The 21,158-nt window shown below is 41.0% G+C and overlaps 2 protein-coding genes across 8 annotated transcripts in view; one reads left to right on the forward strand and one right to left on the reverse strand.

Moving 5' to 3' along the window:
• The window catches only part of QTRT2 (queuine tRNA-ribosyltransferase accessory subunit 2), a 144,624-nt gene extending 140,807 nt beyond the window's left edge, over nucleotides 1-3,817 (reverse strand). For all 4 annotated transcript variants that reach the window (XR_012024224.1, XM_072811675.1, XM_072811676.1 and 1 more), the window contains exons 1-2: nucleotides 3,671-3,817; nucleotides 2,776-2,835 (exon numbers count right to left, since the gene is read on the reverse strand). The gene's annotated coding sequence lies outside the window, so the exon portion shown is untranslated. The remainder of the gene's footprint in view (nucleotides 1-2,775; nucleotides 2,836-3,670) is intronic.
• Nucleotides 3,818-3,977: 160 nt separating this feature from the next.
• Nucleotides 3,978-21,158, forward strand: part of CCDC191 (coiled-coil domain containing 191) — an 88,640-nt gene continuing 71,459 nt past the window's right edge. Inside the window, exons 1-4 of one of the 4 annotated variants that reach the window (XM_072811667.1) lie at nucleotides 3,978-4,168; nucleotides 6,566-6,604; nucleotides 13,551-13,692; nucleotides 17,922-18,065. In XM_072811667.1, coding sequence (XP_072667768.1) covers nucleotides 4,079-4,168; nucleotides 6,566-6,604; nucleotides 13,551-13,692; nucleotides 17,922-18,065 — 415 coding nt within the window. In that variant the 5' untranslated portion in view covers nucleotides 3,978-4,078. The remainder of the gene's footprint in view (nucleotides 4,169-6,565; nucleotides 6,605-13,550; nucleotides 13,693-17,921; nucleotides 18,066-21,158) is intronic. The other 3 variants (XM_072811669.1, XM_072811668.1, XM_072811670.1) reach the window with 3 other exon arrangements.

A 21,158-nucleotide genomic window follows, 5' to 3' on the forward strand; every position in this document is an offset into this window, starting at 1 on the left:
CTTTTCCCCAAGTCCGTTATTTGCTCTAGAGACATGGGCCACCATGTTCTTAGATGCAGAGATGGATTCTCCTGTGATACAATGCATGAGGGTTTAACGCCCATATTTTTAAAGATAAAATTCAAAATCCTCAGTTTAGTATACTGAACTAGGTCAACTGGAGAGGAATATCCACTTGGCTTTCTCCACAGTGTAAGACTCTGATGCTATGTACTCACATCTGCTGTTTGGGGCTTCTCTCTCTCTCTCTCTATTTGAGAGAGAGAGCGTGCATGAGCACACATAAGCACGGGGAGAGGGAGAAGCTGGCTATCCTGCTGAGCAGGGAGTCGATGTCGGGCTCAATCCCAGGACCTTGGGATCATGACCTAAGCCGAAGGCCGACACTTAACTGACTGTGCCACACAGGCGCCCTTGTTTGGAGCTTCTTAAGAGTCCCATCCTAATGATGATAAATCAACATGTCACCAAAGAAAAAAGCAAACAAGGAAAAGTAGACAGCTGCATTTAAGAAAGAGTATTATAATAGATAAATTGCTATTGTCAGTGATTTTCTGTATCGTGAGAATGAATACAATTATCAGAAGGCATTTTCTAATGCTGGAAATCAACATTTAAAAAAAATAACAAGCAACTTTGCCCAGAGCTAGAAGAACCACACTTTTCTTTCCCCATTCACTGTTGAGTTTATGGTAATTTTTATAAGTGCACCCATTTTCTACGGCTCAAATACAGCAAGTTTTTATTACAGAGTAATGTAAGTATAAATACACATAAACATATATTCTCACACATGTTTTTTAAAACATGCTTTGGGAGGGATATAATCTAAACCAAGCAAATTTCTCAAGAAACAAAACCAATAGTCTCCAAAATGTTAACTAATTTTTATTTCCCCTCATCATCACCCTTTCCCTTGTGGGTCACTCACTGTAGGTATCTTCTAAGATTTGTGGTATTATGATTTCTAAATATACATTCACACTTCACTTCCACAAATGGAATTTCTGGAAAAGTCTTAAGGAAAAACCATTAAAAAAAAACTATCTGGAAATGGTTCATGGAAAAAACTTTAATAAGCTGTCAGTGGATCTAGGTCTTCTCAAGGGCTAACAAAGATTACCCCCACCTCTGGTAGCATTGTACCTGTCCTAATACTTTTAGAGCCACACATTCCCCGCCCCAACTCTCCAGCATTCCCTCAGGAAAGAAGGAATCTCTAAATGTTTTTTATATGAATTCTCTAAAGACTGTCATGGCAGATGACTATAACATGCTAAGGGAAAAGAGCAAGCTTAGGTGAGCACATTTTTTTGTGAAAGAAAAACTGGATACGTATTTATAAACACGTGTACACCCATACACCACAATGCTTCTATATGCATAGAAAAATGTCTGGGGACGCCTGGGTGGCTCAGCGGTTGAGCATCTGCCTTGGGCTCAGTCATGATCCCGCAGTCCCAGGATCGAGTACCACGTTGGGCTCCCTGCATGGAGCCGGCTTCTCCCTCTGCCTGTGTCTCTGCCTCTCTCTCTCTTTGTGTCCCTCATGAATGAATAAAATCTTGAAAGAAGAAAAGAAAGAAAAGAAAGAAAGAAAGAAGTCTGAAGGATTTCTAAACAACATGGCGCCCTGAGTTGAGTTAGAAAGATACAGAAATGATGGACTTTAGAATTCTAGAAAACAGTAACAGAAGATAGAGAGTATTCTAAAATCCTTACACTATTTGGGAGGGGGAGAGGGATAATGAATCATGTCAAGTATTAAGTATGTGTGTCAAAAATTTTAAAAGAAGCAAAATAAATAAATAAATAAATAAATGAAACACTAAAAGATTAATAGCAATGCTTAATTTCTGATCCCATTGGTGAGGGATGGGGGATGATAAAAAAGAACTGGTTAATAGAATAAAAGGCAAGAAAAAGGAAAAGAAACCAAAAAAAGCACATCAAATAGAGAAAATACAAAATAAGATGGTAGAAGTCAAATATGTCAGTGATCACAATAGAAGTCAACAACTTTACATAATGACAATTAGTAACAACTAACATTTATTGGGCATTTACTGTCCTTTACATATTAACCCTGCTAAAATGCATCATTATATCAACTCCATAAGTGCATTTTAAGATTTTTTTTTTAAAATTTATGATAGACATAGAGAAAGAGAGAGAGAAAGAGAGAGAGGCAGAGACCCAGGCAGAGGGAGAAGCAGGCCCCATGCAGGGAGCCTGACGTGGGACTCGATCCTGGGTCTCCAGGATCACACCCTGGGCCCAAGGCAGGTGCTAAACCACTGAGCCACCCAGGGATCCCCTGCCTAAGTGCATTTTAATATAAGAAAACTGAGGGTCATAGAGTCACCATCTGGGAAGTGTCAAGCCAGGACTCGAATCACAGAAGTCCAGCTTTAGAGGCTGACAGCCTCTTAGAAGCCCCATCTTGTCCATATACATACGCAATGATTACACATTAACTGTAACGTTAATATGCAATTTCATAGTCGTTATTTTCCATTTTGCTATGGTGTTGTCATTGTTTTTGTTTTCCCTTCTCTTCTTTCTCTGCCTCTATCCATCCTCCCAGCCTCCACAACCTTTCTCCACACTTCGTACAAACATTTAAACATACTCATATATGGGGTGGGGGTGGGGGAATTTTATTTTATTTTATTTTACTTTATTTTACTTCTTTATTTCACTTTATTTTACTTTACTATTTTATTTTATTTATTTTATTTTATTATTTTATTTTTATTAACAACGGAAACATACCGCAGTGTACGCAGGTCTCTGCAGCTTGCTTTTTCCCCAGGAGGAAAATGGATCTCCTTCCTGCAGAAGAGACACAGAACTAACTCACCGTTTTAAAAGAACTACGTCGTGGTATTACATAGCTCGGATGTGACACCCCTTACTCAACCATCACCCTTCTGATGGACGCTCGAGTGACAGAGCAAGTCCTACGACCTCTGCAAGAGTATGAGGGCGGGCACAGCTTCCCTCATCTCATTTTCACCAATCTCAAGTCCAGTGTAGTCTAGGTTTCCTGGCAGAGCGCTAGGTTGATGTTGATTTTTCGCCGTTACAGCCCTCCGATGATTTAAGTACCATCGCTTCCCGTTTGCAGGTAAGTAAACTGAGGGTCTGCGTTACTAAGAGTCTCGGGTCTTGGAGCCACAAAGCTGAGTTCAAAGCTCCCTGTGTAGACCACTGCCCTGCCTTACAAACCCACGTATCCTTTGCAGGTACCGTCTCCGAGAGCATCTAATAAGCTCAGTCTGTAAGCATGGCTTTTCCCTCGCCCCGAGGCCCCCTCCAGCGGCCTGGTCCCCGCGCAGCCCTCGGCTCAGGGATTCGAGGTGGCCCCAAGCCTCCCAAGCATCCAGGGCAGGCCAGAGAACACTTCCGGCTGACAGCTTGACTCTCGAGCAGAGGCCGGTCGAAGGAGGCCCTATTTCCTTAGAGATGCAGCGAAGCTTCCACGATTTGGGAGAATTTGGACTCCGAGAACCCAAGACCCACCAGGAGAGAGCCAGAACCGGGATGGAGACACAAGTCCGGGAGTAGCGCCCGGGTTGCTGCCACAGAACCGGAACGCGTCTGGCCGCGGCGCGACCCGTGCACCCACTGCAGCCCCCCCGCTCTAACAGGGAAACGGGGCACTTACCTGCACCCCTTCCGATTTATTCTGGCCTTGAGACCCCTCAAAACTCCTCGTAGTTCGCTACCACGTGTCCGGCCTGCAGCATTCTCGGCCCCCTAAACCACCGCCTCCGCTTCAGAGCCAATCAGGGAGCGCCGCGTCATCAGCCGGCGCCAGGAAAAAAAAAAGCAAAGGTAATATGAAAGCGAGCTCTGGGGACCGCGAGGCCACGGGAGCGCTGCCGTTGCCATGGGTTACGGAGCTACCGCGTTCCGTCCGCGCGAAGCCCCCTGGGAGTGGTGGTTCCGCGGCGCCCCCACACACGCCTTCCCTGCGGCCGGAGGAACTACAACTCCCAGGGAGACCCGGAAGCAGGCTCGGCAACGGAGCGCTCGTTCCAGCTTTGCGGTGGTCCGGGCCTGAACCTGCAAAATGCTGCCGGCGCCCCAGGAAGGGTGCTCCTCAAGGAAGAGGACAGGGCCGAATCGCTGGAAACGAATGACAAGGAAGCCGAGTCCCAAGGTGATCCATCCGAATCGGGAGCTCTAGGGGGGCGGGCGCCGGCCCCGAGGCCCGCCGGCCGGGCTGCGCTACCTCCGTCTTCCCCCAGGGGCATCCTTACCTGGCTCCCTCTCGCCCCGGCTGCCCTGGTGCAGGGGGCCTGTGCACTCCGGGGTCTGGCTACTTTATAGCTTTGGTGGGCTGTATAGTTGAAGATCTGTCTCCATCACATGGTTCCTTGAACGGGAGACGGCTGGGAGTGCGCATCCCGAACTCCCTGGCCTCCCATACCCACCCTCCCACAATTTTAGGAAAGTTCTTGCACTTTTTTTTTTTTTTTTTTCTAAACGTCTCCCAAATTTTAGATCTTTATTGGAGAGGGGAGATCTTCATGTTAGTCTTCTCCTCATATTCCTCTTCCAAATTTCCATGAAGTTGTCAAAAAGGAACTTGATCAGGTGTGTAAGTGGAGGGGGCACCTGGGTGGCCAGTGGTTGAGCATCTGCCTTCGGCCCAGGGCGTGACCCCGGGGTCCTGGGATCCAGTCCCGCATCGGGCTCCCTGCATGGAGCCCGCTTCTCCCTCTGCCTGTGTCTCTCATGAATAAATAAAATCTCTCTCTCTAAAAAAAAAAAAAAAAAAAAAAAAAAAAAAAAAAAGAATGTTAAGTGCATATTGGAGGTATCAACACTTGATTTACTTGAAATTTTCTGAATTCAACATTTCCCTTTTATACCTGTTACCTCCTTGGATGCATCAGCACCGAAAGACCCGGGAAACTGATAACCCCGTTTTGAACTTAAAAACGTACAAAAATGCTGTGTGCAAAGTCACAGTCACACGGTGTGTGCTTTCCGCAGACCACCTTTTTAACAGTCACAAAAATAAATGCTTTAAATGTAAGTGAGAGTACCAAAATGGAGTGGCTTCTCAGCTTTCAGCTCTAGAGCAGTTTCACCAGCTGTTTTCACCCTGAAGTTACACTTTCTTAAAAAAAAAATATATATCTGTAGACATGTGGCATTCTCTTAGGGCCCTAGGCGACTGTGCTTGCAGTTTATTCTAAATATACCAGCTAAATAATGCACCAGACACATTCCACTTGGTAAATATCTTGCCCTAGATACCAGAGGATGTAGATAGGAGCATTAGAGTTGGAAAGAGTCTGGTCCAATTGTAATGTAACTTGTGCCACAATAGATTGGATCCCAAATAGGTTATGGGTATAGACTTGATGATGGAAGGCGAAAATTTAGGACAATTTCGTGAGACTCTAAAAGGAAGGATTTTTCCTGCTAGTGCTCATTGTTACTGCCTAGGGGATAAAAAGGAAAAAGCACAAGAGCTTCTTGAAGTTCAGTTGAGTTTTAATACGATCAGCTCTTTTTTTGTTGCAGTGACAAAATTAATCAGCTGTACAGCTGCATTAATTAGTTATCTTAAGGTGCTTTGAAGGTTCAAAAAAAAAAAAAAGGTGCTTTGAAGGTGAAGTGTCATGTGAGAGAGTATTATACCTTTCCTTCCTCCATGTGACGGCATGCTAGTTTAGATATTCCCTTTTTTAAAGACCCACCTGAAATATTAGCAAAGCATATACTTCTATTTGTTAAGTGACTATTAGACCGACCCGGGTAGAAATATACGTGATCTTCACTTCATTTTCTGCTTTGTAAGACAGAAGATTGATTATCTCCCACCCCACTCCCCAGTTACTATTGGACCAAACAATATTCCTGTTATAGGTAAGATAGTAAAGCCCCTTACTACAAGTTATTCTTGAAAACTTGAACCGAGGAAAAGGGCATACCCTTCTCCAAGTACATTTGCTTCCATGACATTTGAATAAACTGGCTAATCAGTACTTATTTGGGTTTTTATAAGGAATATATCTAGCATTCCTCTATTTTGGCTCTGGAGAGCTTTATTTATTTATTTTTAAGATTTTTTTGTATTTACTAGAGAGAGGGAGAGCACGAGAGGAGGAGCAGAGGGAGAGAGACAAGCAGACCCATGCTGAGTGCAGAGACAGACGCAGGGCTTGATCCTATGACCCTGAGATCATGGCCCGAGCCAAAATCAAGTCAGCCTCGTAACAACTGAGTCACCCAGGTGCCCCTCTGGAGACCTTTAAAAAAAAAAAAAAAACAAAAAAAACTGACACCTGGGCACTATTCCAGACCAATTAAATTAGAATCTCCAGGTGGGCCTAGGTAGGAGATAAAAACAGAAGTCCCGGAGTAAGGCTTCATGTTTCTTCCTCTGATCATCATTCTGTGTGCTTGCTGAACTTGCTGATGAAATGGCTTGGCGAAAGAAAAAGGACACTTTTCCATATGCTTTAGTCAGAGGGATAGATTAAATTGGCAAAGTTGATAAAGTTATTGCTGTGTATTAATATTCTGTATATATTATCTCCAGCCTGCCTTTGACCCTGACAATGTGGAACACTGGATTAAGGTAAGGCTACAGCCTAGTTAAAATAGAGAGTTAAAAGTCAGACATAGCCTGATGGAAAGGAATACTAATAGATCTCTGTTTTGCACACGTCTTGCTATTTTTATTCTTATCTGGGTTACTTTAGTTTTATACCCTGTAGTATTTTGTTTGCATTATCCTGTTCATTCTCATGGAACTATGAATGACAAGAAAATGGGTATAGACATGCTCTTTGAAATGCTGTGAGGATCCCATGAAGAGGACTAAAGGAGCAGAGGGCAAGCTGTAAGAGGGAATGTGGTGGCCTCCCTCAGATACTGGAAGGACTGTACCATAGTTACAGTGCATCCCGTGCATGAGGTGAAAGCTGTGCATGCATCATAAGAATTTTCTAATAATTGGAGAGATCCAAAAATGGAGTGGACATCCTCATAAAGAGCTGTATTTCCTGTCAATGGAGGTATTCAAGTGGATTCTAAAATGGCCACTTAATTTTAGGACTAATGAAGAATATGTTTGAACATTCTGTGCGTGGGGGGGGTGGGGGAGGGAGAGGGCGGGGATTGAATTAGGTGACTTTCTGAGCTGTCTTCCAGGCCTGAGGTCTGTATTTTTGAGTCCAAGTACCATTTGAGTTGAAAGTACTATTAAACTCCTTCAGGTGCATGCCGCTGAGGGTCAGTTTGGCAACTTGCCATACTCAATTCATTTGTGCAGCATATGTTTCCAAATCATGCAGCCTTTTCCTGGGAAAATATCTTTCTGCCTGGTAGTATTTTGAAGAGCTTTTACTTATCTAAATTGACAGCCATTATAAGCACCAGGCCAGATGGAACCTAGGCCAGATGTAATCAATGTTAACTATTTATCCAGCCGGTATTTATTAAGAGCCTTCTAAGTGTTCGCCCTCTCCATTGGACACTGAAGATAAAACAGTGCTGGGGGCAGGTATAGTTCCTGCCTTCCCAGAGTTTATAGTCCAGTGGAGGTTAAACAACTTACTTAAAACCGTCGGGAGAATAAAGGATGTAATAGAAGCATGCAGTGGGGGACGCTAATGCAGACAGGCCGGGAAGGCTTCCTGGCTCTGCTGAAGGGCTGAATGGATCTGCCATTGCGGAGGCCAGCCCCTGGGAAACCCACTCCCCAGCCTCCTCCTAAGCCTAGTTTCCATGTCAGTGCTGAGAGTCCCAATGCCAACCCCCTGCAGGGCTTAATTGCACATTTAGTTACCGCCTCTAAGTGAAAGAGGTTAAAATTCTGCTCTGACTTATGCACTTGTCAGCCTGACCCGTTAGATTTTTATCATTCCTTTTATCATTTCTCTAAAACTTCTGCAGTAGCACTGTCTCCCTTATGCCCTCAAATCTCCCATCTCAAAAAAAAAAAAAAAAAAATCAGTAAGTCCTTACTTGACCCTGCTGGGTCCATTCTGATTATGGTGCAGCATCTTTTTCTTATCCAGTGTCTTTGGGAGTATAGCCTAGATTCCTGGCCCCTGCATCTTACTATCCTCTGGTGTCTATAGGAATTTTCTTCCTGCTCCTGTTTCTCACCACTCCACAGAAACAGCTCTCAGAAAGGACTTCCTGATCAAATCTGTTCTTCATCCCCGAACTTGTGTAAGGTTCATTTGATACAGTTATCACTTTTTTTTTATTCCAGAAATCCTGCTTCAGTATCTTTTTAAAACAGTGTTTTCTCTTTTTTCTCCTTTACTTTTTCGCTCATTGCTGTCATCTTTTCTGATTTTGTTCCCTGACCTATCCCACTCTGGGTGCATCCTAAACAGGTAGGACCTCTGGAACTAAGACTTCCAAATCCCTTTGAGTGCACCACTCTCTCAGAATCAGCTCAGATCTGGTTACGTGGAACAAGGGAGAGAATATGAAAGGGGTGTGGAGCATGTTGATGGTCAAGAAAGGGCTTTCTGGAGAACAGAAAAGATTACCAGGGCAGCACTGGGGACTTTGGCTGAAGTTGGTAACCAGAATTTTATGTGGTAGCAAAAACTGGTAGATCAGATTGATCCAGGTTTGAAGGTTTCACTGGAGGGGCAAAGAGAGAAGAGATTTGAGGGCTCTGTAAGAGAGTAGCTGAATATCCATGCAGAGTAGGAAGGAGAGGACGCTTTAAGGACTCCTAGGTTGGGAAGAGGAGACCCATAGTGACTGAGGATGTGATTAGGTGCAACACTAATGTAGTGGAGGAGGGGGACTAAAAGAGGGAGATGGACAGGAGGTGATGTTGGGGTGGGGGTTATCAGCTTTGGGGCTGAACAATGGAAAATTCTGTGATGTCCATGTCAGTGAGTTGCTGAAGTACAGTAGCAGGAAAGGCCATTGGAATATTGTAGATCAAGCAAACCTGGAGGCTCAACTGTTGGTGAGTCTTCCTCAGGGATGCTGAAGTCACTTAGACTCAGACAGATGCTTGAGTAGAACTGTGAATTGTGGGGAAGCTCACCCAAAATGCAACACTTCACCGTGATTTATAATTTATCCTCATCCTGATTTGATAAACTAACTCATCTCTTTACTACTGTGCATTCTGTTACTTTGATACTTGAGCTTTTTCTTTTTTTTTTTTTTTTTAAGATTATTTATTTATTCATGAGAGACACAAAGAGAGAGAGGCAGAGACACAGGCAGAGAGAGAAGCAGGCTCCGTGCAGGGAGCCCGACATGGGACCCAATCCCGGGTCTCCAGGATCATGCTCTGGGCTGAAGGTGGCGCTAAACCGCTGAGCCACCTGAGCTGCCCTGATACTTGAGCTTTCTAAACATTTTCATTGATTCTCTATTCTTGAACCTTCAGGGATTTTGTATGCCATCCAATGAAACTAAATTCTAGATGGGCATTTAAGGCTCTCTGTCAGTCAAACTATGATATCAATCTACCTGTAACGGCCCCTTTGCTGGGACTCTGTGTGCCTCTTGTCATGCCAGTCTCCTGCCTCCCTATCTTCCCTTTGCTCTGACTCACACTGATCCCCCAAACCTGGAATACCATTCCTCTCTGGGAGGCCAATCCTGATCATTCCCTTAAGGCTCAGCTTGAGATGCCCCTCTCAGTGAACAACTTCTCCTCGCCCACCTCAACCACCTAGTCCCATCTTCTAACACTTTTCCCCTCAGAATTATTTTGCCATTTATACATAACAGAGACCATGTCAAGCATTTGCTTGTATAGAGTGATGAAAAAACAATTGGGCACTTTCAAAAATCTATTACTCCCAAAACTGTTATTTATAAACATGCAGTTTGCACTTGAGGGCATATTAAGGAACTTGTGCTTCTACCTCCCAGCCTTGAGGAAATGAAGGAGTGCATTGTACCTGCTGTTTCTGCCATTGCGTGGGACAGTGGGATTGATGTGCATAGTGGGACATGAGGAGCTCATATTGAGCATTTATAAGATCATGGGAATAACTGGGATGCTTCCTTTACAAATCATATACTTACACATAACACAGTTACTGAGTAGTAAACTTTTGAAGGTATTCGGGGTTTCTTTCTAATCTCCCTGTGTTACTTTAGAGCTATTCTTGAGTGGTTTCTTGCACATGTGGCACATGACACAGTAAATAAGTAGGTATTGAGTAGGCAGGTAGATAAAAGGGAACTCTTTGGTCCTTTTTAGTTTTGTTTTCCCCTCAGTAGCCTTCAGGCCTTCAGTCAACTTGCTTAAAGAATTTGTTAAATTCACACTTTGTTTTATTGAACTTTAATGTAAGACCTTCTATATCTCACATATTTACTTTGTATGAAATGGTTAGAAAAAAAGAAAAATGGTTAGGATGGGATATCTTAAACAAGGAAATACAGAGACTTTCTAATCCTTAATATCATCTAGTATTTTTTTTTTTTTTTGCCAAAATTTTCATGTTAAGGGATATCCCAAACACTTGCTTTGTAAGAGCCAAGCAGACATTTCTCCTTACTCCCTTCCTTGTAACCATCCCGTGACCAAGTTCTTTAGAACCAACCTAAGTCTTTCCTTACCTCCAAACTCTCTCTCTGCCTCCTTTGCCAAGAATCTACCAATTGCAATTCAGGTGACATAACCTATCCTACAGATTTTTCTTTCACTCGTAGCCTGAGACACTAAGTCTGCAATCCTCTTTTTGTTATTTATTTTTTGTTTGTGAGTGTTGGGTTTATTTTTTTTTAAGATTTTATTTATTTCTTTATTTTTAAGAAAAGATTTTATTTATTCGTGAGAGACCCACACAGAGAGAGGCAGAGACATAGGCAGGGGGAGAAGCAGACTCCATGCAGGGAGCCGGACATGGGACTTGATCCCAGGACTCCAGGATCACGCCCTGGGCTGAAGGCAGGTGCTAAACCACTGAGCACCCAGGCATCCCTGTGAGTGTTGGTTTAAAAACTGAAAGTCGACCTATTTATTTGTACATTATTTACATATATGTGTATATAACATGCACACGTGATCTATGTGAAATTCAACTTACTGTCTTAGAATTTGAAAACCTTAAAGGGAAGGACTATGTGCCAAGCATCTTGTGACCATACAAGAAATGGCATATCGACCGTCCTCAATTTGGGCACATCAGAGGCCAAGAAATAATGTGGGAGACAGATCTCTCCAGAGTGACCTCATAAAGAGTGAATGATACTTTCTGTATTCTAACCTTGATTAGATCATGTTTTTATTTTTTTTCTGATTCATATCTTTTCCTGTGTGTTCTGTTTTCTACATGTTTTTCAAATTACCCTTGGCTTTTCAACTTTATTCCTTTGTTTCTAATTCAAACATAATATGTGAAACCCTTGAGAATTTAAAAGGTAAAGCCGCTGGCAAGTTTTGGCAGAGGTACTACCAGCCTTTCTATGAAGGGCAAGAGGAAAAATCATTTTCAAAATAGGTCAGGCAACAATATAAACTGTGGGAAAGTGCAGCTTTTAAAAATAAGTTTTAGGGGCACCTGGGTGGCCCAGTCAGTTGAGTGTCCAACTCTTGATTTCAGCTCAGGTTGTGATCTCAGGGTCTTGGGATCCAGCCCTGTGTCAGGTCCCTGCTCAGCAGGTAGTATGTCCCTCTCTTTTTGCCCCTCCCCCAGCACATGTGCCTTCTCTCTCTCTCAAATACAGCTTTCAAAAAATAAATTTTACATGTATTCGTTTTTGTTTTTGTTTTTGTTTTTTAACATTTATGGGCACCTATTGTCTGCCAAGCACTGTTATGGATACTGTGGGTTTCACGCATGAAGAGAACAAACATGCCTGCTCACATTCTACTAAGGGGGACAATAAATGGTAAAATATGTTATAAGGTCTTAAGTGCCATAGAGAAAATAAAGAAGGGGAATAGGGAGAGCTGTGAAGAGGGTGGTTACAGTTTCCTGTAGGGCAGTTGGACAAAGCCTTACTCTGAAGGTGACATTTGAGTAAGGTCAAGAGGAGGCCAGGAAAAGAGCTGTATGGCCATCGAGGGAGAGCAGTCCAGCAGAGAGGAAGTAAGCTCAAAGGTCACGAGATGGGGCCCTGCTTGGCATATATCTGAGGAGGGATGCACAAGGTGAGTGTGGCTGAAGTCGAGTGACTGTGGGGTGTAGTAGATAAGATTGGAGAGCTCACAGAGGGCCTGATGGTGCAGTGCCTTGAAGCACATTGTAAAGACTTTGATTTTTATTCTGCATGTGATAGAGAACCGTTAAAGGATTTTGAGCAGAGTTACATCTGGCTTTTATTTCAAAGGGATTGTCTGCTGTGGTGAGAGACTATCACAGAAAACCTATCAGGGAATTGGGGTGCCTTGGACCAGGTGATGACAGTAGAGGTGACAAGAAGGGGGGTCAGATCCCGGATATATTTTGAAAATAGAGGCAACAGATTTCCTGATAGGTTAGTTATGGGGTAGGAGGGAAGGAATAGAGGACTCCAAGAAGGACTCCAAGGTTTTCATTCCGAGAACTGAAAAAGTGGAATGGTAACTGCCCAGGTTGGAAGCTTGGGAACACAGCAGATGTGGAGGAAAGCAAGTTTGTGGGGAGAGAAAAAGTCGGGGATAATTGTAAAATACATTCTTTTATACTGTGCTGGTGAACCGACGTGCCAACACAGTTTGCACACCTCAACCAATCCCATGAATTAGGCCATATTTTTATTGTTAAGACATTCTGGATGATGACAGTTCAGCAACTCTGTCCCAATTTTATTGAGCCTACTGTTTATATGATGGGAAGTTCTTTTCAGGGCTAGTAATTTGAGGAAGTATAGCTAATCTGCCTCTTCATATTCATATGCAAATCGTAGTGACATTGGTAGCTAATAAAACACTGTTTTCTATTTAAAATATCCAGGTGTCAGGATCCCATTACTAATGCTGTAAACAAAAGTTATCTAAAGTTTAAATAACTTTTTGTTCAAAAATAAATGTTGTGAGTACATGTTAAAATTTGGTAAAATAATCCTGGGGTCCCAGGATGGAGTTCTGGATTGGGCTCCCTGCATGGAGCCTGCTTCTCCCTCTGCCTATGTGTCTGCCTTCCTCTCTGTGTGTGTGTGTCTCATGAATAAATAAATAAATAAATAAAATCTTTAAAATAAAATAATATTTGGTAAAATATTGGAATTCGTGTTTAAAAAAACGAAATTATTTGGGGTGTTTAAGCCTCAGTTCCTTCAAAAAATGGAAAAATGGAAGTATCTCAGTAGGTGATAGAAAATCCATTTCTTGGGACTCATGGGTGGCTCAGCGATTAAGCATGTCTGCTTCAGGTCGTGATCCTGGAGTCCTGGGATCGAGTCCCACATCGGGCTCCCTGCATGGAGCCTGCTTCTCCCTCTGCCTATGTCTCTGCCTCTCTCTGTATCTCTCATGAATACATAAATAAAATCTTTAAAAAAAAAAATCAGTTTCTTGAGTAGGAGAAAAGTTCCTTAGCCCTGAACAAAGTTGTGTCATCTTAATGGATTTTTTTGTTGTTGTTGTTATATTGAAGAGGGTGGAGAAAGCCTCAGAATTTGCAGTTTCGAAAGCATTTTCTGCTAGAAATTCCCATTTGCCCAGAAGGCTTTGGAACCAAATTGTAGATTTGGAAACATCGGAGCAAATAGAGGATCATGATGAAGTCTATGCAGAAGGTAAGACCATACATTTTTTTTGTTGCAGTGTTGACAGTTCTTTAGAATATAGCTTATTAAACATAACTTTTTAATGCATTTCTAAGTACAGAACAGCAACTATTCTTTCTCTTAATTTTTGTGTCTTTCAACCTCCCTGAAACTAATTTACTCTGGAGTGAACTCCAATATTACAGGTAAGGGGCAGCCCCGGTGGCGCAGCGGTTTAGCGCCGCCTGCAGCCCACGGTGTGATCCCGGAGACCTGGGATTGAGTCCCACGTCGGGCTCCCTGCATGGAGCCTGCTTCTCCCTCTGCCTGTGTCTCTGCCTCTCTCTCTCTCTCTCTCTCTCTCTGAATAAATAAATAAATAAATCTTAAAAAAAAAAAAATTACAGGTAAGGCTATATTTAAGGTCCATTTTGTCTCCTGAAATGGAATCCCATCTAGAGGCAGTTTGATATGATAGAGCTAACTGGTGAGTGTTATAAGGTATCAGTCCTGTGGCATGAAGGGCAGCGTAATAATCTGATCTAATATTATGAAATAATTTGACCACTGGGTTGTAAATCCACTTTATTCTTTATGAAGAGAGTCTAAAACTGATCTAACTTTCCTATCTCCCCAAAACATTTACTCCTCTGGAATTTAGTATTTTGGTGTTTAATGCTCTTGGGAACTCCAGCATTTAGGGGTGAAGAAATCAGGAGAAGCCAGAAAATAAGATTGGAAAGGAGAGGCAAGAGAGGTGGGAGGACAGTCAGAATGACCATGTCCTGGAAGCCAGCTTCCATTTGGATTATTTAGGTTTCCATTTACTCACAGTATGTCTTTATTCAAAAAAATATGTATTATATAACTATTGCCTTATATAATTTATTCATAATAAAAATTACATGTTTTAATATATGTATATATACGTATATATATACACACACCCATACATATGTATACATACATATGTATATACTATAATAGTCTGTGCCAGATACTATTTTAGACACTGGAGGAACAGATTTTGAACAAGAGAGGGGAAGCCCTTGCTTTCATGGAGTTTATATTCTGGTGTGGGAATAAAGAAAACTTAAAATAATTAAGTAGTGATAAATCATTCAAGTTTGGACCTGAATAATAAGAAGGAGCCAGTGATGGAAGAAGAGTAACCAAGAAAGAGGGAAAAGTAGCATCAAGACTTAAAGTACATACAAGCTTGAGGTGCTCGAGGAACGGAAAGAAGACCAGTGTGGCTGGAGCTTCCCAGTGGAGATGAGCTTGCAGGAGTGAGCAGAAGACCTATTACATACATAGGGCCTTATAGGCCTGGGGAAATAATTTAGATTTTATTCTGAGTATGATGAGACATCATTGAAGTGATTGAAGCAGAGGTACAACTGTACAACATTTTAAGTATGTGAAGAATGAATTATAGGGGAGAAAAAAGGGAGGAGGAAGATCAGCGGGAGGCTGGTGCAGTGGTCTGGGCGAGCAATAATGGCCCTTGGTCTTGGGGGGTTAGTAGAACTGGAGATGCAGAAAGGAGATTGGTTCAGAAATTGGCAAGGCTATGTCTTGCCGACCCCGTCTCCCAGCCCACTAGTGGGAATACACAATATACTTTAGCCTCTTGAAGTTTCTGAGAAATTCTGCTGTTTTAAAAAATGTTTACTTCATTTTCTAAGCTTTCTATATTATGAAACTCTTTGTATCCTGAAATCCATATTGATATCCTGAAGAATTAGTGATTTATATTAGAAAGTACCAGTGTATGGGAAGAATATGGTTTTCAAAGGTTTATATCCTCTTTTTCTCCTCTCCTCCATCATCTGTTAATATTCAGTAAGAACATGGGCAGCCTGGGTGGCTTAGCGGTTTAGTGCCGCCTTCAGCCTGGGGTGTGATCCTGGAGACCGGGATTGAGTCCCACGTCAGGCTCCCTGCATGGAGCCTGCTTCTCCCTCTGTCTCTCTGTCTCTGTCTCTATCTCATGAATAAATAAATAAAATCTTTAAAAAAATATTCAGTAAGAATCAATGTTCTGAGGAACATACTTTGAGAAGTTCTGCTTTAATACAGCCTTTAGAGCCTCTCCTCCAACAGGAGGTATTCCTACAGTTGAACCCTCCAATGGAAGTTCTATTTCTTTTTTCTTTTGGGGTACTTCATAGAAAACCCCTATTTACTAATGAATGGCACTTAATAGATCTGAATTATTCTACATATAAATTACTATACATGTAAATGTCTGAATTACTGCACACAGAGTTACTTGGTAAATATGTCAACTTTCTCTACCTTCCTCTGAAAGCCCACATTTGTTGCTAGTATACTTTTTATACTTGGTTCCTACTACCTTGATTCATTGTTGTTTAGTTTATATTTCCTACATTCCTATCTATATTAAATGCTTTTTGGCATCATTTAATGTAAGAAACATTCCATTCCTTCAGAGCTATGTGCTAGTGGTAACAATGATGAAGCTAATGCTGAAATACATACTTTTCTTCTTTGAAACCCTTATACCCTATGCATAGAGCTGTTGGATAATGAGGATAGTGATGAAGGTATTACTAAAGTAGACATTTTCTCCCGTACGTATACTTTTAAGAAGATTTTCCGAATATCACTAAGGAAGAAATCCAAATAGAAATTGGCTTCCAGGACAGCACATTATTTGGTTTTCCTCCTACCTCAGTAGCCTCTCCTTCCTAGTCTCTTCTTGGTTCGGCCTTATCTCTTCAATCCCTAAATACCAGAGTTCCTCAGGACTTACTCCTAGAACCGGTACTCTATCCATCTTCTTCCTTTGGTACTCTCATCTACTTCTGTGGCATTAAATCCACAGTGGTATAAGCCAATACCTATTTGACATCTTTTTTTTTTTTTTTTTTAAGATTTTTATTTGAGAGAGAGAGAGAGAGAGAGAGCACAAGCAGGCAGAGGGAGAAGAAGCAGGTTCCTGCTGAGCAGGGAGCATGATGTGGAGCTCAGTCCCAGGACCCTGGGATCATGACCTGAGCTGAAGGCAGACACTTAACCGACTGAGCCTCCCAGGTGCCCCACTATTTGACATTCTTATTTGTATGTCTCCTATGCATTTCAAACCAAACTAGTCTAAAACTGAATTCCTGATATTCTCCCTCGGCCTTCTCCATCTCAGTAAATGGCATCTCTATTTTTACAGTTGCTTAGGCCAAACAAAACCTTGTAGATTTCTTTCTCTCACTTCCCATATCTACTACATTAGCAAATCCTATCAATTCTATCTCAAAACAATACTTTCTAAAATTGGATCATTTGGGGGGCACCTGGGTGGCTTTGTGGTTGAACATATGCCTTTTCCCTCTGCCTATGTCTCTGCCTCTCTCTCTCTCTCTCATGAATAAATAAAATATTAGAAAAAAATAATAAAATTGGACCAATTTTAATAATTCCTCTGCAGATCCAGGCTACTATCACTTCTTTCCTGGATTATTACATTTGTCTCTTAATTGATGTTCACTACTTCTGTGCAAGGGATTTTCAACTTCAGCACTGTTGATGTTTTGGGCCAGATAATTATTTTGGGGGCAGTTGGGGGGCTATCCTCTGCATTATTGGATGTTTAGCAGCATATCTGGCCTCTGCCCACTAGATGTTAGTATCATTTATCCCTATTGTGATAACCAAAAATGGCTCCAGACATTGCCAGATGTCTCTTGGGGGGCAATATCATCCCTGATCTAGAATCACTGCTCTAAACCTGATCCCCACATTCCCACTTTACTTTATCTCTTCTATTCCCCCTTCACTCCTTTCCCATCACACTGCCTCCTTGCTATTTTTCTAACACTCCGGACATTCTCTTCCTAGGGCCTTTGCAATTGCTTTCCCTCTGCATGGAATAATATTTCCTTACATATTCATAGGCTCGCTTCCTCACTTTCTTCCCTTCTTTACCCAAATGTCTTCTCAGTGAGACCTCTTTGAACCCCTAGTTTAAAACTGTCAGTACCCACCTTTTATTTCTTACACACCATTTCTCCTTTGCCAACTCTGTTTTTCCTATTTACTTATGGTCTCTCTTCTCCAATTAGAATGTAAACTTCATTGGTGGTAGATTTTATTTGTCCTGTTTTGTTTGCTGCTCTATTCCCAGCATCTAGCACAGTACCTGACACATAATAGATGCTCAATTAATATTGACTGAGTGAATGAAGAAAGTCTCTGAAGTAACAGTAATATTAAAAAGACTTTTTCTGTTTTATTGATAGCTCAGGAGCTAGTCAATGACTGGTTAGACACCAAACTTAAGCAAGAACTAGTAAGTGATAGCGAAGGTGATGCTGAAGACACTGTGTCAAATATCCCTCCTGTGCTGGAAGCCAGTGGACATTTGAAATATGACAAGTTTGATGGTAAGAACTTGTCTCATTGTTCTAAGCTTTTAATCTAATGAATGTATCTAAGATGTCTTTTTAATGGTTTTAAAAAATAAACGATATATTATTTGACTTTTCTGGGTTTTACTTAGTTTTATAATTGGCTTTAGTTTTTCTTGGTTCAATATAAATTATCTATATCCTCAGTAAGTTCATGGTGTTTTTAAAGTTAACATATCCTATTTGTAATTCTTCTTATGATTATCATAGCAATTAATGCTCTGAGTGTCTCTTCCCATATATTCTTAGATGACTCTTTACTTTGAAGGGGGCCATATTTAAACATTTTATATTTATAAAATGTTTCATGTCATTAGGAGTCTATTGCTTGTACACAGAACTAGTGTGTGAGGGTTCCTCAAATATACTCAGAATTTGATTTGTTTTACTCAACATAAAGGTAGGCCTAGCAATGGTGGAGGCAGCTCCTCATGTGTGACTACTCCTACATCACTGGTAAACTCCTCTGGCAGTATTCCCCGTGTTTAGGACTCTACAGAAATCTCCTACAAAATCCCCAGCCCAGGAATGACAAAGTCTTGAGCTCTTAGCTAGAGAAATTCTTCAAGAACACCTAGTCGGATCTCTCCTCTTCACTCCGTCAGCTAGAGATCCTTCTGTAGTATCCCTCACATGGGGTGATATAATCTCTGCCAGCACATCTCCCAGGATAGGAGGAGCCCAGTCAGTTGTTATGGGGCTCTAATCCTCATACATTCTCTCTCAGGAGAATAAGGAGTTTGACCTCCGAAACTTTTACTTTTTAGTGCAAGAGAAAATATCATGTTGGTTTTTTGTGTGAGAGATATAATCGTCTCTCTCATATGTCGTGCTTCTAGCTTAAATACACCAGCTTACTCAACAGTTCTTCGTATCACATTGTTTCTAATCTTATCATGCTGGTTGCCATCTTCTAGATGTTTTCTATTTATCAATATCATTATTAAAGTGAGGCATTTGCATACTTCATATTTATTCTGAAGCATATATGGAATATAGTGAACTATTACTTGCTTTCATATGGTGCTAGTAGATGTAGTTATGTTTCTTTACTTAGATTGGCAATTATCATCTAGTATACCAGGCCTCACTCATCTTATGCATGTAGAGTTTTTTTGTTTTATTTTCTTGGTGTTTTTGGATCAAAATTGAACAAAAATATTATATAGCCATTAAAAAAGGATGTTTACTGAAAATATTAACATGTGATTATCTCAGTAGACACAGGAAAAGTACCTGACAAAATCTAACATCCATTCCTGATTAAAAACACACAGCAAAAAAAAAAAAAAAAAAGAAAAAACCACACAGCAAAATAGTAATAGAAGGTAGAGTCCTCAACCTGACAAAGGACATTTACAGAAGAAGAATTATGGAAAACAAAAACCAAAATACGTTATCAGGAATTACATCTAGGGATCCCTGGGTGGCGCAGCGGTTTAGTGCCTGCCTTTGGCCCAGGGCGCGATCCTGGAGACCCGGGATCGAATCCCATGTCGGGCTCCCGGTGCATGGAGCCTGCTTCTCCCTCTCCTCTGCCTGTGTCTCTGCCCCTCTCTGTCTCTCTCTCTCTGTGACTATCATAAATAAATAAAAATTTAAAAAAAAAGGAATTACATCTAATGTAAACAGATTAAATATTCCAATTAAAAGACAGGATTGGCAGAATGAATTTTAAAATAGGACATAACTATATGCTGTCCATAAGACACAATTTAGATTCAAAGACACAAACAGATTGAAAGTAAAAAGATGAGAAAAGATAGACCATGCAAGCAGTAACCACAAGAAAGTGAGAGCAGCTTACCAATATCAGTCAAAATAGGCATTAAGATAAAAAATTGTTACAATGGCCAAAGAAAGGCATTTTATAATGATAAAGGATCCACCGTCAAGAAAACACAGCAAGTCTAAACATATGTACACCTAATAAGAGCTCCAAAATACCTGAGGCAAAAACTAACAAAGTCGAAGGGAGAAATAGATAATTGCACAATTCTTCAAATTATCTGGAGACCTCATACCCCATTTTCAGTAATGTATGGAACTAAACAGAACATCAACAAGGAAAATGTTTTCATCACTAGTCATTGAGAAAATGCAAATTAAAACTACCTTGAGTAGGTACATACTTACCTATCAAAATGGCTTACATCCAAAGACTGACTATACTAAGTATCGATGAGGATGTGGAGGAACTAGAACACCCCTGTACTGCTGGGGAGAATATAAAATTGTGTAACCACTTTGGAAAACAGTTTGATAGGTTTTTAAGAAGTTAAACAGCTACTTCTATGATCCAGCCATTCCACTCCTAGGCATTTGCCCAAGGGAAAGGAAAGCGTATGTTCATATAAAAACTTGTACACAAATGTTTATAACAACTTTGTCATAGCCAAAATCTGGAAACAGCCCAAATGTCCATCCATGAATGAATGAACTAAATTATGGTATACCCATACAGTGGAATACTAATCAGCAATAAAAAGTGATAAACTATTGATAAAACACCACGATGAATCTCAGAAATAATTATGCTGAGTAAAAGAAGCCTGATCAAAAAAAGTACATAGTGTATGATTTAATTGATAAAAACAATTCTAGAAAATGTAAATTATAGTGAGAGAAAGAGGTCTGTGGTTGCCTGGGATAAGACAGAACATGGGGAGGAGTGGGAGGAGACGACTGCAAATCAGCATGAGGACCCTTTTGGAGCTGACAGACATCATGTTCCTTATCTTGATTATAGTGATGGTTTTATGGGTAGATGTATATATCAAAACTTATGGTAGACTTTAAATATTTACAGTGTATTGTATGTACATCAATTATACCTCAATAAATCCATTAAAAAAAAAAAAGCCATGGATTCTTCAAGGATGTTTAGACTGAAGTAGTAGCTTTTACATTTGGCAATAAGGAGTCTTTAGTGACTTGGGTGAGGATAATTCCTCATGAGTGGAGGGTTGTTTTTTGTTTTTTTTGTTTTTTTTCCTTTCAGTTGAAGGTAGTTAATTGCTCAGGGCTATCCTCATCCAGTTGGCATTATCAGTTACTATTTATTGAACA

The sequence above is a fragment of the Canis lupus genome, chromosome 35, assembly GCF_048164855.1.
Source record: "Canis lupus baileyi chromosome 35, mCanLup2.hap1, whole genome shotgun sequence".
In the NCBI taxonomy this organism is placed as follows: Eukaryota; Metazoa; Chordata; class Mammalia; order Carnivora; family Canidae; genus Canis; species Canis lupus.